Below are 13,593 nucleotides of genomic sequence, written 5' to 3' on the forward strand. Positions count from 1 at the left end.
CGAGCAGTTGCCATACCAGGCGGTGATGCAGCTGGTCAGGATGCTCTCGATGGTGCAGCTGTATAACTTTTTGAAGATCTGGGGACCCATGCCAAATCTTTTCAGTCTCCTGAGGGGGAAAGGTGTTGTCGTGCCCTCTTCACAACTGTCTTGGTGTGTTTGGACCATGATAGTTCGTTGGTGATGTGGACACCAAGGAACTTGAAACTCTCGACCCGCTCCACTACAGCCCTGTCGATATTAATGTTCGGCCAGCCTTTTCCTGTAGTCCACGATCAGGTACTTTGTCTCGCTCACATTGAGGGAGAGGTTGTTGTCCTGGCACCACATTGCCAGGTCTCTGACCTCCTCCTTACAGGCTGTCTCATCATTGTCGCCATCATCATCAGGTTGCAATTAAAAATGCAGAATATAAAAAATTGTACATCACTTACGTTTTTCTCTTGATGGATATTGCACATCGCTGCTTGTTCTACCATCTGCTTTTCTCTGCTGCTCCCTACTGGGGCCAGAAAAGATTGCAATTATAGTGAGAATAGGAATTTTACAGTCGCTATTGCACTGATTTGGTATACGGTAGCCTAGCTACATTTATTTTGCATTACTTTGGGTGTTTTGACGCTATTTTCATGCTAAGGGTATTGGAACGTACTACAAATGAAACATGTATTAGGATCTACTACGCTTTATGATTGTTGAAAACTTCATTTGTAGTCTCAGAACCTGTAAACTGTTACATTGTATCGGATGACCACAAGTTGAATGAAATCATTTGATTAATTTGTTCCATGTTCACGACCCAGTTTGATGCGCGCAACAACAGTTTTGTATTTACCACTACCAGCGTAAACAGTTTGGAGGCAATTACAACGAGCGTTGTTATCACAGACTAAAAATCTAAAGGACGCCATGATTCTTGTTTTCTTTCAGTGGGTAACAGCTGACACGAAGTGAATTAGAAACAAAGGAAACACGCACACGCATCGCTGACTGGTATGCTCATAAAGGTAAACCATCTCATTATAATTTAAAGATGCACATTTGTTTAAGTGTATGAAAACAACGTCATGTGTTTTGTAAGATGAATAAGCTAGCATAGACTACCCATTAGCCAGCTAAGTTAACCCAGTTAGCTAGCTAACCAATACGAATGATAACCGAGCTAGCTAGCTAACAATAAAATAATGGTTAACGTTACCTAGCTGTCAAACTAGCTATCTAAGCTTAACTAACGTTAGTTATCAAGCAAATTAGCAAAACGTACTAATCCACGAGGGCACATTTCCTCGTTGTTATTTATTGATTCATGTTGAGCTAACTAGACTTTGAAGTCCACTAGCTAGCTAGAAGTCGCTGTACTTACAATGGATGTGCACGGGGATTGACGCTTTAGCTATATACCTTGTCATCTAACGTTAGCTAGCTAACTAGCCATTTATCGTCTGCCTGTGATGTGTGTGGTTTAGCTAGTTAAGTTTTGAATATCTTAAACTAAACTAGCTAAGTTAGTTAGCTATCTTAACGTTAGATCATAGCTAGCTAACGTTAGTTGTTATCATGTGAATATCCTCGAATAGGTAGCTAGCTAGTTAACTACACATTTAACTAGCTACCGCTTAAATAAGGCTCCATATAACGTTCGTTAGCTAATTAAGCGAGGTTAGACTGTACTTTTAACGTTACTGTCTGTACCAAGTATGAAAATCAAGCCGAATGGAGTAGCCAAAGAGAGCTAGCTAGCTATCATAGTTGCTAACGTTCGCTAACTAACGTTAGTTATCGCTCAATTTTCGTTTGGATGGCATGTGGTAATGTTAGGTATACAATGCACATACTTAGCTGCACTAGTTGTTAGTGGTAAGCTATCTAGCTAACGTTAATGATATCGGGTGAATGTTAAGTTGTTGAAACCAATAACCACTGCTGAAAATGAATTTATGCTAGCTAGCGTACAACTTATTTGTAGCTAGCTAGCAAGATCAGCTAGTTTGTGACTTCAATGATTTGTTGAAACAAATGTTTGTGAACGTGCTAACCACAGTATCAACACGAGGACAAGTTATTTGAGAAAGGTACAAAGTGATTTTCAGGAATATCCTATTTTAAGTCTGCTTTTGTGGTCGCTCCTAAGTACATAGAGCTTGCTGTGTTTGTACAATCTTCATGCCTCTGCCGTGTCAAACTGTTAATGTCCCTATGTTAATCTGATTGTGGCAAATGTGCAAAACAATTACATTGTGGACAAAATAGCTAAGTGTTTTTCTACGGCCTCCTAAATGCTCAGTCAACATTTTGTTTTATGGGGTCTTCCAGTTGCCACGGGGTGAGAATGTGTCTGAATCTGTAGCGCTGAATGACTCATAGTGTGAAAGGGGTATCTTCATGTAATGAGTGGCGAATTGTAATAACTGTAGGCTAAACATGGACTTGTACAGTACTGTAACTACATATTGAAGTTGCAGTATGTTAGACTGGCATTGTTTTTTTTCTTACTGGTTTGTACATATTCGGTGTCCTAGGAATTAATGTGTTAGACTACTTGTCTGTCAGTCAACATCTCTAGGATAGATCTAGGAGGGTGTGGTTTCAAATCGACCATGCAATGTTTCTGGTTCAACATTTTGTTTTTTTATTTTTCAGTATTATAGGGATGCCCAAGGAACAATATGATCCGCCAGACCCGAGGCGGATGTACACAATAATGTCCACTGAGGAGGCAGCCAACGGGAAGAAGTCATACTGGGCTGAGCTCGAAATTAGTGGTGAGGACTGGTGTGGGGATGGCTTCCACATGTAGGCCTATAGGTGTATACTTTATTTCCATTTAAATTGAGTAAGGGTTTTTATGTACTCCTGTTTTCACTGATTCACTCTCTTGTCTCCTGATTTCCCCACTCGTCTCGGCAGGTAAAGTGAGGAGTCTGAGCACCTCATTATGGACGTTGACTCACCTCACTGCTCTTCATATCGGCGATAACTCCCTCTCTCGTATCCCGCCCGATATTGCCAAACTTCAAAACCTGGTGTACCTGGACCTCTCTTCCAACAAGATCAGGAGCCTGCCCGCCGAGCTTGGCAACATGGTGTCTCTCAGGTCTGTCATAGCCTACAATGGACACAATTCAACTTGCACTGAGTGTTGTTTACTATGCAAGTTTGGAGAACCAACATTGACATTGCTGTGTCTTCCAAATGATAAATAATTTGCACTAAAAGCTGGTGATTGGGCCTGTTAAAGAGAGGAGTTTGCAGTTTCTCAATAGCATAGGAATTTAACCAGGTATCTATTTAATTTAAACCCTTTCACAGTTCTCATGCTTCAAACCCTGTTGTTTTGAGCTAGTTACGCTATAACTGGAAATGTTAAGTGTGTTCTTCATCTAATCAACAATGCCATTTCAGGATCCCTAGGGGATTTAGGCTGAGAGCACATTCTATAAAATAGATGAATGAAGAGACATTTTAGCCTCCCATGTGTGGTATTACACATCTGTTACCCACTGTGATTGAAATTGGTAATAGCTAGTTACTGTTTCAAGGAAATGTGTGTTTTTGTTTGTATCGTGCTTGTGTATCCCCTCTCCTGCACCTGTACCTCAATGACAAATTGCTCATTAACTGGCTGAGCAGACATGGAAATGGTCTGAACAGATACTTATTGATTGACATGCTGACTAGACCGGGTGCGTGTGCGCATGTTGATTTTGTCTGTCCACACCAGACGCGATCAGGACACGCAGGTTAAAATATCAAAATGAACTCTGAACCAACTATATTAATTTGGGGACAGGTTGAAGCACATTAAACATCCATGGACATTTATCTAGCTAGCTTGCTGTTGCTAGCTAATTTGTCCAGGGATATAAACATTGGATTGTTATTTTACCTGAAATCCACAAGGTCCTTTTTTTCTGGATCATTGTAGAGTTTTGACCCATTTTCAGTCACACAAAATCCTGAGTTCTCTACTCCGACAATTAATCCACAGATAAAAGGGAAAGCCTAGTTAGTTTCTTGTAATCGCTCCTCCTTCAGTCTTCTTCTGTGGATTTATAGCGGTTGGCAACCAACTTTAAGGTGCATAACTGCTACTGACTGGAGTGTGGACCTCAGTTCATCTTTCAATCACCCACGTGGGTATATGCTCCTAAAAACCAATGAGGAGATTGGAGAGGCGGGACTTGCAGTGCATTAAGCGTCAAAAATAGAACCAAGTTCTATTTTAGCACCTGGCTACGCAGACGCTTGTTGATGCGCACAAGCAGTTTGGATGAAATGATTGAATAACGTATGTGTACATTTATTTTGCAATGCTCGCGCAAGCAATGAGGGCGGTGTGGTCAGCATGTGACACAAGACACATGTTACCTCACAGAGGGATTTCTACAGCTCTGGTGACTCGAGAAAGCAGTCACTTCTGTGAATACTTGAATGTTGTCTTCTGAATTTTTCTCAATCTTGACCTATTGCTCTCTACTGTCTCTAGCCTTCTAAAACGTGTCTGTCTTACCTCTTCCACAGGGAACTTCTTTTAAACAATAACCAGTTGCGGGTTCTACCTTTTGAGCTCGGAAAACTGTTTAAGTTACAAACACTGGGGTTAAAAGGTAAGCTTTCCCATCATTACATTTTGGTGGTTTGTGGTATCGGAGTTGATTATTTGAAGCTGGTCTTTCTGTTCATGGGGTCTTGAAAGCTTGCATGCGGATTATCCAATGATTCCCTGTATTTTCAGTTTAGGTAAAAATCTGTGTATGCTGATTTGGTTGCTCATCCAAGTGATTTCTAGAGTAGAGGTCATAGAATGATAGATTTGTCATTGTTTTCATTCTGTATCCTTGAACCTGTGTAATATCTTCTGTGTAGTATCTCATTTCTTTCCTCTGTATCCTCCTTCCGCAGGAAACCCACTTGTACAAGAAATATTGAACCTCTACCAGGAGCATGATGGCACGAGGAAACTGCTAAACTACCTTCTGGACAATCTGGCAGGGACCAAACGAGGTCAATCCAAATACAGGAAAAGCATCTTGTTGTTTTGAATTGAGTGTGTTAGATAAGTTATTATTTGGTGAAGGGAATGACTTGGATCTGTCAGTTGATCTTGATGATCGTATTAAAGTGGTCACTTTGAAGATGTATTTACACTCCTTTGAATCACTCATAAGGGTCTTTTGGGTAGCAGTGTAAGGATTACTCATTTTCCCCCTCTGTCCCAGTCAACTCAGAGCAACCCCCACCCAGATCATGGATTGTCCTGGCAGAGCCTGACCGGACACGAACAGCAGGTAACTTAACTCATCCACCGTTTACATATCACTTTCAAAACCTATCCAAAGCCACACACATCAACACAAAGAACATTGTGTGTTATTGATCATATTCAGAGCCCTAATGAGAGACTAGGATAATCTCATGTCTGCGTCCCTCTGTCCTGTGCTAGCCTTGTTTTCTGTGATGTGCTACAACGTGCTGTGCGATAAGTACGCCACGCGCCAGCTCTACGGCTACTGCCCCTCCTGGGCCCTCAACTGGGAGTACAGGAAGAAGTCCATCATGCAGGAGATCATGAATTGCAACGCTGATATCATCAGCCTACAGGTGGGCAGACAGAGATGCTGATGTGATTTGATACTGAAAGTTACAATGAATTATAGGACACGTGCGTGGTACAATCAGTCTAGAATTTAGGACATTGTCTTACGTCAGCGAGCGCAGCGGCCGTGTTGTGGTTGTGATGTCATCTCCATAGTTACAGGTTATACACTTTGAATAATGCACCTTCAAAATGAAGGTTAACCTGAATTGTCATGGTTTTTCCTGAACAGGAAGTGGAAACAGAGCAGTACTACAATTACTTCCTACCGGAGCTGAAGGACCAGGGTTACGAGGGCTTTTTCAGCCCCAAGTCCCGCGCCAGGACCATGTCGGAGTGCGACCGCAAGCATGTAGACGGCTGCGCCATATTTTACAGAACTGAAAAGTGAGTTCACGACACCTGTCAGTCTTGATTAGATCATGAGTTTAAGTATGTTTATGACATTTGCCCTGTATATAGTGCGTTTCAGTGGTGTAATGATTCTAAATTCAGCCATTGCAGAAAAGCCTTTTAAGCTGTCCCAGAGGCAGCACAGTGCACTCACCTGTCTGTTCTGCCTCTCCTCTCTGCTGTCTAGGTTCAGCCTGGTGCAGAAACACACGGTGGAATTCAACCAGCTGGCTATGGCGAACTCTGAGGGCTCAGAGGCCATGCTCAACAGAGTCATGACCAAGGACAACATTGGTGTGGCTGCTCTTCTAGAGGTGCGCAAGGAGATGATGGAGCAGTCTGGTGAGTCTTTCTCTCACACTACACGTACACCAGCGAAAAAGCATGAATAGCATGAATTCCATAAGGCTTAAATGTTTCCATGTCAAAACGCTGGTGTTGTCCTATGTGTGTTTGTCTAGTGGGGAAGTCTCTACACGGCATGGAGAAACAGCTCCTCCTGGTGGCCAACGCCCACATGCACTGGGACCCGGCATACTCTGACGTCAAGGTGGTCCAGACCGTCATGTTCCTGTCTGAGGTGAAAAACATAGTGGACAAGGCCACGCGCAGCCTCAAGCTCTCCTCCGTCTCCGGGGAGACCAACACCGTCCCACTCGTCCTGTGTGCTGACCTCAACTCACTGCCTGACTCTGGTGTGTATGACTAACTGGGTCAGCCGAAAAGTGAGTTTATGTACTCTACTGTAGTGCCTTTTGTAATGCCTGGTGATCTGTTTGTTTGCATGCAGGTGTGGTGGAGTACCTGAGCTCGGGCGGAGTGGACAGCACCCACAAGGACTTCAAGGAGCTGCGCTACATCGACAGCCTGACCAACTTCAACTGCAACGGCAAGAATGGCACGTCCAACGGCAGGATCACCCATAGCTTCAAGCTGAAGAGTGCCTACGAAAACGGCCTGATGCCTTACACCAACTACACCTTTGACTTCAAGGTGAGACTGCCCATTCATGTCTTCTGTATATCGCTCTTTTTGTGTTGGTGTCAATTTTAGCTTCACAGTGTTTGTGAACTGTTCTAAAAGACTGGGTTATTATGAATGCTTGGGTCACACTGGTGAATAATTTTCTCCAGGCCGGAGATGTGAATGTATAACCTCCCGAGTGGCGCAGTGGTCTAAGGCAGTGCTAGCTGTGCCACTAGAGATCCTGGTTCGAATCCAGGCTCTGTCGTAGCCGGCCGCGACCGGGAGACCCATGGGGCGGCGCACAATTGGCCCAGCGTCGTCCAGGGTAGAGGAGGGAATGGCCGGCAGGGATGTAGCTCAGTTGGTAGAGCATGGCGTTTGCAATGCCAGGGTTGTGGGTTCGATTCCCACGGGGGGCCAGTATGAAAAAAATAAAATAATGTATGCACTCACTAACTGTAAGTCGCTCTGGATAAGAGCGTCTGCTAAATGACTAAAATGTAAATGTATCACCATCTGATGTGCTTTTCCTCTCTGTGCAGGGCATCATTGACTACATCTTCTACTCTCAGCCTACGCTCAATGTGTTGGGGGTTCTGGGTCCCCTGGATCCTCACTGGCTCCATGAGAACAATATCAGCGGCTGTCCCCACCCCCACATCCCCTCCGATCACTTCTCCCTGTTTGCACAACTGGAGCTGCTCCTTTCCTACCCGTCATCAGTCAACGGAATACACCTGCCAGGGCGCAGGTAGTTATCCGAGCCACAAGAGGGAGCTGTTGCTCCAACCTCATTCTATTTTTCCTGCAAAGTCGACAAACCCATTCTGTATCAATCGAAATACAATAAGAGGAGTGGGGTATGGCCAATGTTTCCCCCATGGATTTTAACTGAAGCGAAAGTTCACGACGATCACAACGATATGTCTTTATCACATTTTCTGGGCACAATTTAATGTTGTATATTTTTTTCACACCATATCCCACTTAGCAGTCCTGGGTGTTTCGTTATTAAGTAACCTGCTGATAAATTGTTGAATTGTATTGTGTGGCAATACCATGAGACCCACAGGGAGTGCGTACATCTGTAGAGTAGTTTCCCACCTCGTATCACCAGTGAGATATTCTTCATGTCAAAAGCATGAGCTGGCGCACACACAAAGTTAGAGCTGCTGACTAACGGCAAGTAAACTGTAGGCTATAAAAATTGTCCCACACTATATATAGGCTCCGAGTTATTGATTGTGTAAACCACCAACGTTTCGGCGTCAGTTCCACAGTGCCGAAACGTTGGTGGTTTACCCAATAAATTACTGGGAGCATATATGTGTGTGTGTGTGTGTGTGTGTGTGTGTATGTATATATATGTGTGTGTGTGGCTCTCTTTATTTGTATATCCTACAGGGATTCTTCATGTCACCACAGTCAGTCAGAGCGAGCAGCAAAATCTCAAGACACCACCAATCAACTAGATAAACCCACAAGGCCAATATACCAGCTTTAACCAGAGTCAGTCTCAGCCGCTCCAAATCCATTCCCTCGCATTGCCGTATCTTGCCATAAAGAGTGTAACAGGTTTGGAGGTGCTGGAGAGAGCAGGCCAAACGATGCACTTTTGCACTCACTGGTTCTGAGACCACCTCTCCAGGTGCTAAAAGCCCGTCCTCTAGCTCAGCGGCTCCATTGTAAACTGAGTGGTGCAGTCGCTCTGTGCAGCTAAAGCACAACGGCATTTCCAAACCTAATCTTTGAAAGACTACTGTAAAATGTCTATTTTAGTGTATGATGCTAGGGTGATAATACATGTAGGCCTGCATGTTCCGACTGGTAGTTTATCTAGACTCATAGGATTAACACCTCGGACTGGTTCTGTTTTTATAGCCTAATCACAAATCTGAACGTCAGAGCAAAATTAAGGGACTGCCTTTTAATATTGCAATTCAATTTTACCTTAGTCACGTGCCATAGAGCCATTTGAATCTAGCATCAGATATGAAAATGTTATGAAAACCACCAGTCATTCACTGGGAATTACCTTTAGTGATCCTTAGCGATGGGGCTTAGGGATTTAGAAAGGGAATACAGTCATGGTCAGTCTGACTTGGCAGCTTCCAAACATGTCTTATGCCAGAGACCCCATCTCTGACCCCATAGCTGTGTAGCCATATGGAATTGGGCAGGGGACAACTTGCTTTAAATCACATATGGTTTAAAGCAGGGTGGACATTCCCCCCAAAAACATGCTCCAACAGACCGATCTGTGGCGCTGTCTTTTAGGCCAGTAGCAAACCTTCCCTTACATAGACATCCCACTCTTCAATTCAGGGTTATTCCTCTCCATTACTAATAGCTATTTGTTTGATACAGGAACTTGGGCTCAACTTGATTGTATATGAACTTCAGAAGTCCTAATACACTGCATTATTTTGTACTTGTAAGTATGGTCAGATTTGGAGAAAATGATTGTATTGTAAATTAAGGCAACATTTGTATCCATTTTAATTGTTTAAAGTTAAGACAATGAAAAAGACCAGCTTGTACAAAAAACTAAACAATAGAGGTTTTTTCAGGTTTCCGCCGTTGAAAGTTGCACTCGACCAGGTTACATTTTCCCGATTTAACCACTTTTTAAAATTGAATGCATTTCAGAGGCAGGTTTCTGGCAATTTTCTCACATCTGTCTTTGGCATTTGCGGTAAAACCATAAAACGTGCCTCCCTGATTCTGTTCTCAAACGCACTGCCAGTGCTATCAGTGAACACCTGAACAGCCTCCTATTTTTCTCAAATTTAAAACACCGTTAGAAGTTTGTTTTTTGTATTAGCTATCAAACATAATATTATTTCCTTGTCTCACTTAGTTATTGATTTTTAGAGTAATCGGGTAAAGTGGCTATTTTTGCTGGCTCTTAAAAAAAATAATGAAACTGTAAACCGCTTTTGTCTCTTAATGTGTTTAGATCTGTTTTATCATGTCCTTTCTTTTTGTTTTGTCTTTCCGAGGAACCCGATCATGCAGAGGTCCTTACATGGACGCCTCCCCCTCTTCCTCAGTCTAGTGTAAAATAGTTGTATCTAGAGCCACTGACTCCTCAACTCAGGCAATTCTCTTTAAATCTTGTTTCATTTTGAGGTGTTTTCTTATGTCTACTGCTAGACCACAGCGATATCTTCTATTGTCTCTAGTGCCATTTGATACATTCTACTTCAAGGCCAATTGTTAAGTCAACTTACCACTTATATACTGTACAGAAAATATCAAGGTAAAAAAAACGAAAGGGGTCATAAAATGTATTATTCCTAAATATTGCTCTGAGCTTGTTGTGAGCCAGAGCTATGGCGTGGTCCAGCTAGTTTCCAAACCACAGCTACATGAAAAATATGATCTGTTGACAGATATTTTCTCTCAAGGCCAATTTGTGTGTTTTGTTGTGCTCTCCTGAATTCTGTTTTTTATTCAATGGATTGATAAGCACTTATTGTAGATCACTAGTGCAGCTACTCGTGTGGCTTTTTTAAAATTATACTTTTGCTGTTTTGCAAAAGTATATTTTTTATGAATTTTACCAAGCAGGAGAAAACGGATGGAAAGGGTTCCGTCTTGGTCCTTTTGTTGTCCCTTTCAATTTTCCACCCTCTTTTTTTGTTTAGCTTTTCAACAAAATAAATGTATCTGGTTAATTATATTGGATTGCTGATGGTGTTGTAGCTAAAATAGATTTTTTTGTAAATTGTGAATAAATTGTATCACGTTTCCTTTCATGAATTGTGTATCATGACAAATGTATAATCATAATATGATTGGTTTCTGTCTTTGCTCATTGTTTTTTATTTTGTGTAATTCTCAAACCAAATTTATTTTTGTGAAAATGTTGGCACACTGAATTATAGATTTATATGGTTGCTAACTTTTGATTTAAGAGAACATGATTTGAACAGTGTCTTTTTAAACAATTGACAAACATCTAGAGAAAATAAAGTCACAGATAAAGATTTGTCATTGTCACCAAATGAGATTCTCCAACTTTTACCTTTTAGCTTTATAGAGCCTTGTTATCGGATGTGGGTACTGGGTAGGTAGGGGATGTTGGGTAGTAGCCAATGTTGAGGAGATGGCTGGTGTAAAAGGCTCTTTGCTTGTAAATGTACAGCATTATGAGGTTCCACTGATTTGGCCAACATTTATGACCATTTGACCCTTACACTATTTCCCTGCTGTTTGATCTGTTGGCAGACCCTAGAGGGTGGGAATGGAGATGTTTGGCAGGCACTAGTCATGGCCTAGTTGATTAACAACATTTAGACCCAACTAATCCCTGACACTAGGTGTCTTGCCTTCACATCTCTAGCTATCTCTGTTATGTTTGATAACTGGTGCATGTATGGCCACCACAGTCCTAGTTCATAGGCAAAATATGCATTTGATGTGAGTGTCAGATAATTGGCACTGTCTTTATGTATAGTTTACCCGAACTTGGCAATAATAATAATAATAAAAACAAAATTCTAATTTTTGGAATTTTTGGTTTGTAATGCTTTGGCAGAAATTACAATTACCTGTCTTTTCCATTTGAATCTGTCTCCTTTTCATTGACCTTTCTCAATCTGTTTACCTTTCTCTCTTAAGTAGAAATAGTAATGCAATGGTTAGGCTTGTGGCCAACTGAAAGTTAAGTGTATAGAGGTAATGTGTCACTATGTAATGCACTGGACCAACTCTTGTTTACCATTTATGGAATACCAGCAACACACTTGCACAATGTTTTAAAGAGTTATGTATTTGAAAAATATATAGATAAAACATGGCAGCTGTTTTTAATGTAATATTAGTACATGTACAGCAACCTAATGGTAAACATGGTCTTCATTATTTCACTGTCATCCTCTAGTCTTCTTGGTTCTCTTGAGTAGTTGTGTTTATACCAAGGTCGGCTTGTTTCCTTTACACCTCTGTATTTTTTCCTACTTCTGGTTGACAATAAAATTCTATATCTGTTTCAGTCCTTGTGTACTGTATTTATTGTGTGTGTCCTACTCCTGAGTGAGTGAATCAATGACTGAGTGGTAATCTCTCGGACAGATGAAACGGTCATCACTAGTTACCACAGCCACAAAGACATAAACACCACCCATTTCTACAATTTGTCTTCTTAATTTGATTTTAAACCTAACCTTAACCATGCCACACTGCTAACCTTATGCCTAAGCCTAACCTTAAATCAAGACCAAAAAGCACATTTTTGTTTTCGTGAATTTTTACAATCCAGCCAATTTTGACTTTGGCTGTTGTAACTAGGGACAACCAGATGAAACGGCGAATCTGTCAAGGCTCATTTAGAATTATGTGATTACGATCCGCAATAGTTCCTGGTTTTGGGTTTTCATAATTGATTATTTGGACGAATCAGGATTAGGCATTGGCGGTGCTTAAACATGTGCTGTGATTTTCAAGCACGTGTGCGGATGATAAACGGTTTCCACTAGATTCCACAGCCACAAAGTCAGAATTGTCGATCATAAAAATAAACAGAAATTAGCTTTTTGGCCATGATAAACATTGGTGAAATTAGTGGAAGGGATATTCTGTTTGCGAGGGAGAAGACTTCGCTTCCTTCCTTTGCACAAAGGTAATCGCAATTGTTATCGGCATAGAAACCCACGGTGGTGGTGTCATAATACCCATAAAACCTAGCGGTCAATCAGGGAAATTACTCCAATCGTTTTTCCACCATTCATTTTTCCCAATAGGGGATTTTAGAAAAACTTTAAATAAGGTCCGTCTTTCGTGTAGGTTTACCCTGGTGTGACGTTTTGATAACCATGTAAATCTCTCTTGGACAAGGTGATTTTTATCAATATACTCAGCACTATGTACTCTCAGATTAGAAAATGCCAATTAGCATCAAAGTAGACATCATGCAAGACTAGAAATCCCTGCAAGCTCCTGCACCTCATCTCTAGCTGGCACCTTTGCTAACAGTTATTGTGTCAATTTAAAACGTGCACAAGACAGTTCACAGAATTGTCCATTTAAAGACATTTAGCTAATTTATTCATTACTACAGTTAGCTAACATTGGATAGTTAATCCAGAGATTCGTACTTTTTCCTCGATTCGGCAATCTTGTCCAGATCATCATGCATTTGTAGTTCTTTATGATAGCCACATTAGCATTTCATTTTGGGGGGTAAAAACAGGCGAATATATTGTTAAAAGTCACCTTGTCCTAGAGAGATTTACACGTTTATCAAAATGTCATGCCAGGGAAAGCCTACACAGAACACAGATTTCCAATAACTCTGCAATATAGGGAAAATATTAAAGACAGTTGTCTCTGGCCACAGTTGAATACATAGATAGAGGTTCTGTATTGTGGATGCAATATTAAACTGGATCCCAGATTAAACTCTGTACTGACTGTGTTGTCTCTTCTCACAGATAGCCACTGTATCTCCCTGAGTCTGGCGAGAGAGACTACTGACTTTGTAGCTGCTCCACCAGTATCGTCTTTTCTGAGCAGCACATGTTGCCATGGTTGAGGAGGTAAGCTGGGAGGGACCAGGAAATGTAGAGACATTTACATTTCTTGGGAGGGGCATGTATGAACTTGCTGTCATAATAGAGTTGAATAATAATCAG

General features: G+C 41.5%; 1 protein-coding gene across 1 annotated transcript; it reads left to right on the forward strand.

Moving 5' to 3' along the window:
• The first annotated feature begins 549 nt into the window (after window positions 1-549).
• On the forward strand, window positions 550-11,954 carry LOC311142245 (CCR4-NOT transcription complex subunit 6-like). Its single transcript, XM_084177860.1, has 12 exons — window positions 550-1,007; window positions 2,641-2,762; window positions 2,908-3,094; window positions 4,522-4,607; window positions 4,903-5,004; window positions 5,220-5,288; window positions 5,444-5,601; window positions 5,829-5,983; window positions 6,177-6,331; window positions 6,451-6,684; window positions 6,780-6,982; window positions 7,498-11,954. Exons 2-12 carry the CDS (start codon window positions 2,651-2,653, stop codon window positions 7,708-7,710), a joined length of 1,674 nt encoding a protein of 557 aa, XP_084033986.1. The 5' UTR covers window positions 550-1,007; window positions 2,641-2,650; the 3' UTR covers window positions 7,711-11,954.
• The last annotated feature ends 1,639 nt before the right edge of the window (window positions 11,955-13,593 follow it).

This window comes from Coregonus lavaretus, assembly GCF_964263955.1.
Source record: "Coregonus lavaretus genome assembly, chromosome: 15".
NCBI classification, from domain to species: Eukaryota; Metazoa; Chordata; class Actinopteri; order Salmoniformes; family Salmonidae; genus Coregonus; species Coregonus lavaretus.

Coding starts and splice junctions, on each gene's coding strand:
- LOC311142245 (XM_084177860.1), top strand. CDS start 2,651: ATGCCCAAGGAACAATATGATCCGCCAGACCCGAGGCGGATGTACACA. Junction 6,332..6,450: donor GGAGATGATGGAGCAGTCTG/GTGAGTCTTTCT, acceptor GTGTTTGTCTAG/TGGGGAAGTCTCTACACGGC. Junction 6,685..6,779: donor CAACTCACTGCCTGACTCTG/GTGTGTATGACT, acceptor GTTTGCATGCAG/GTGTGGTGGAGTACCTGAGC.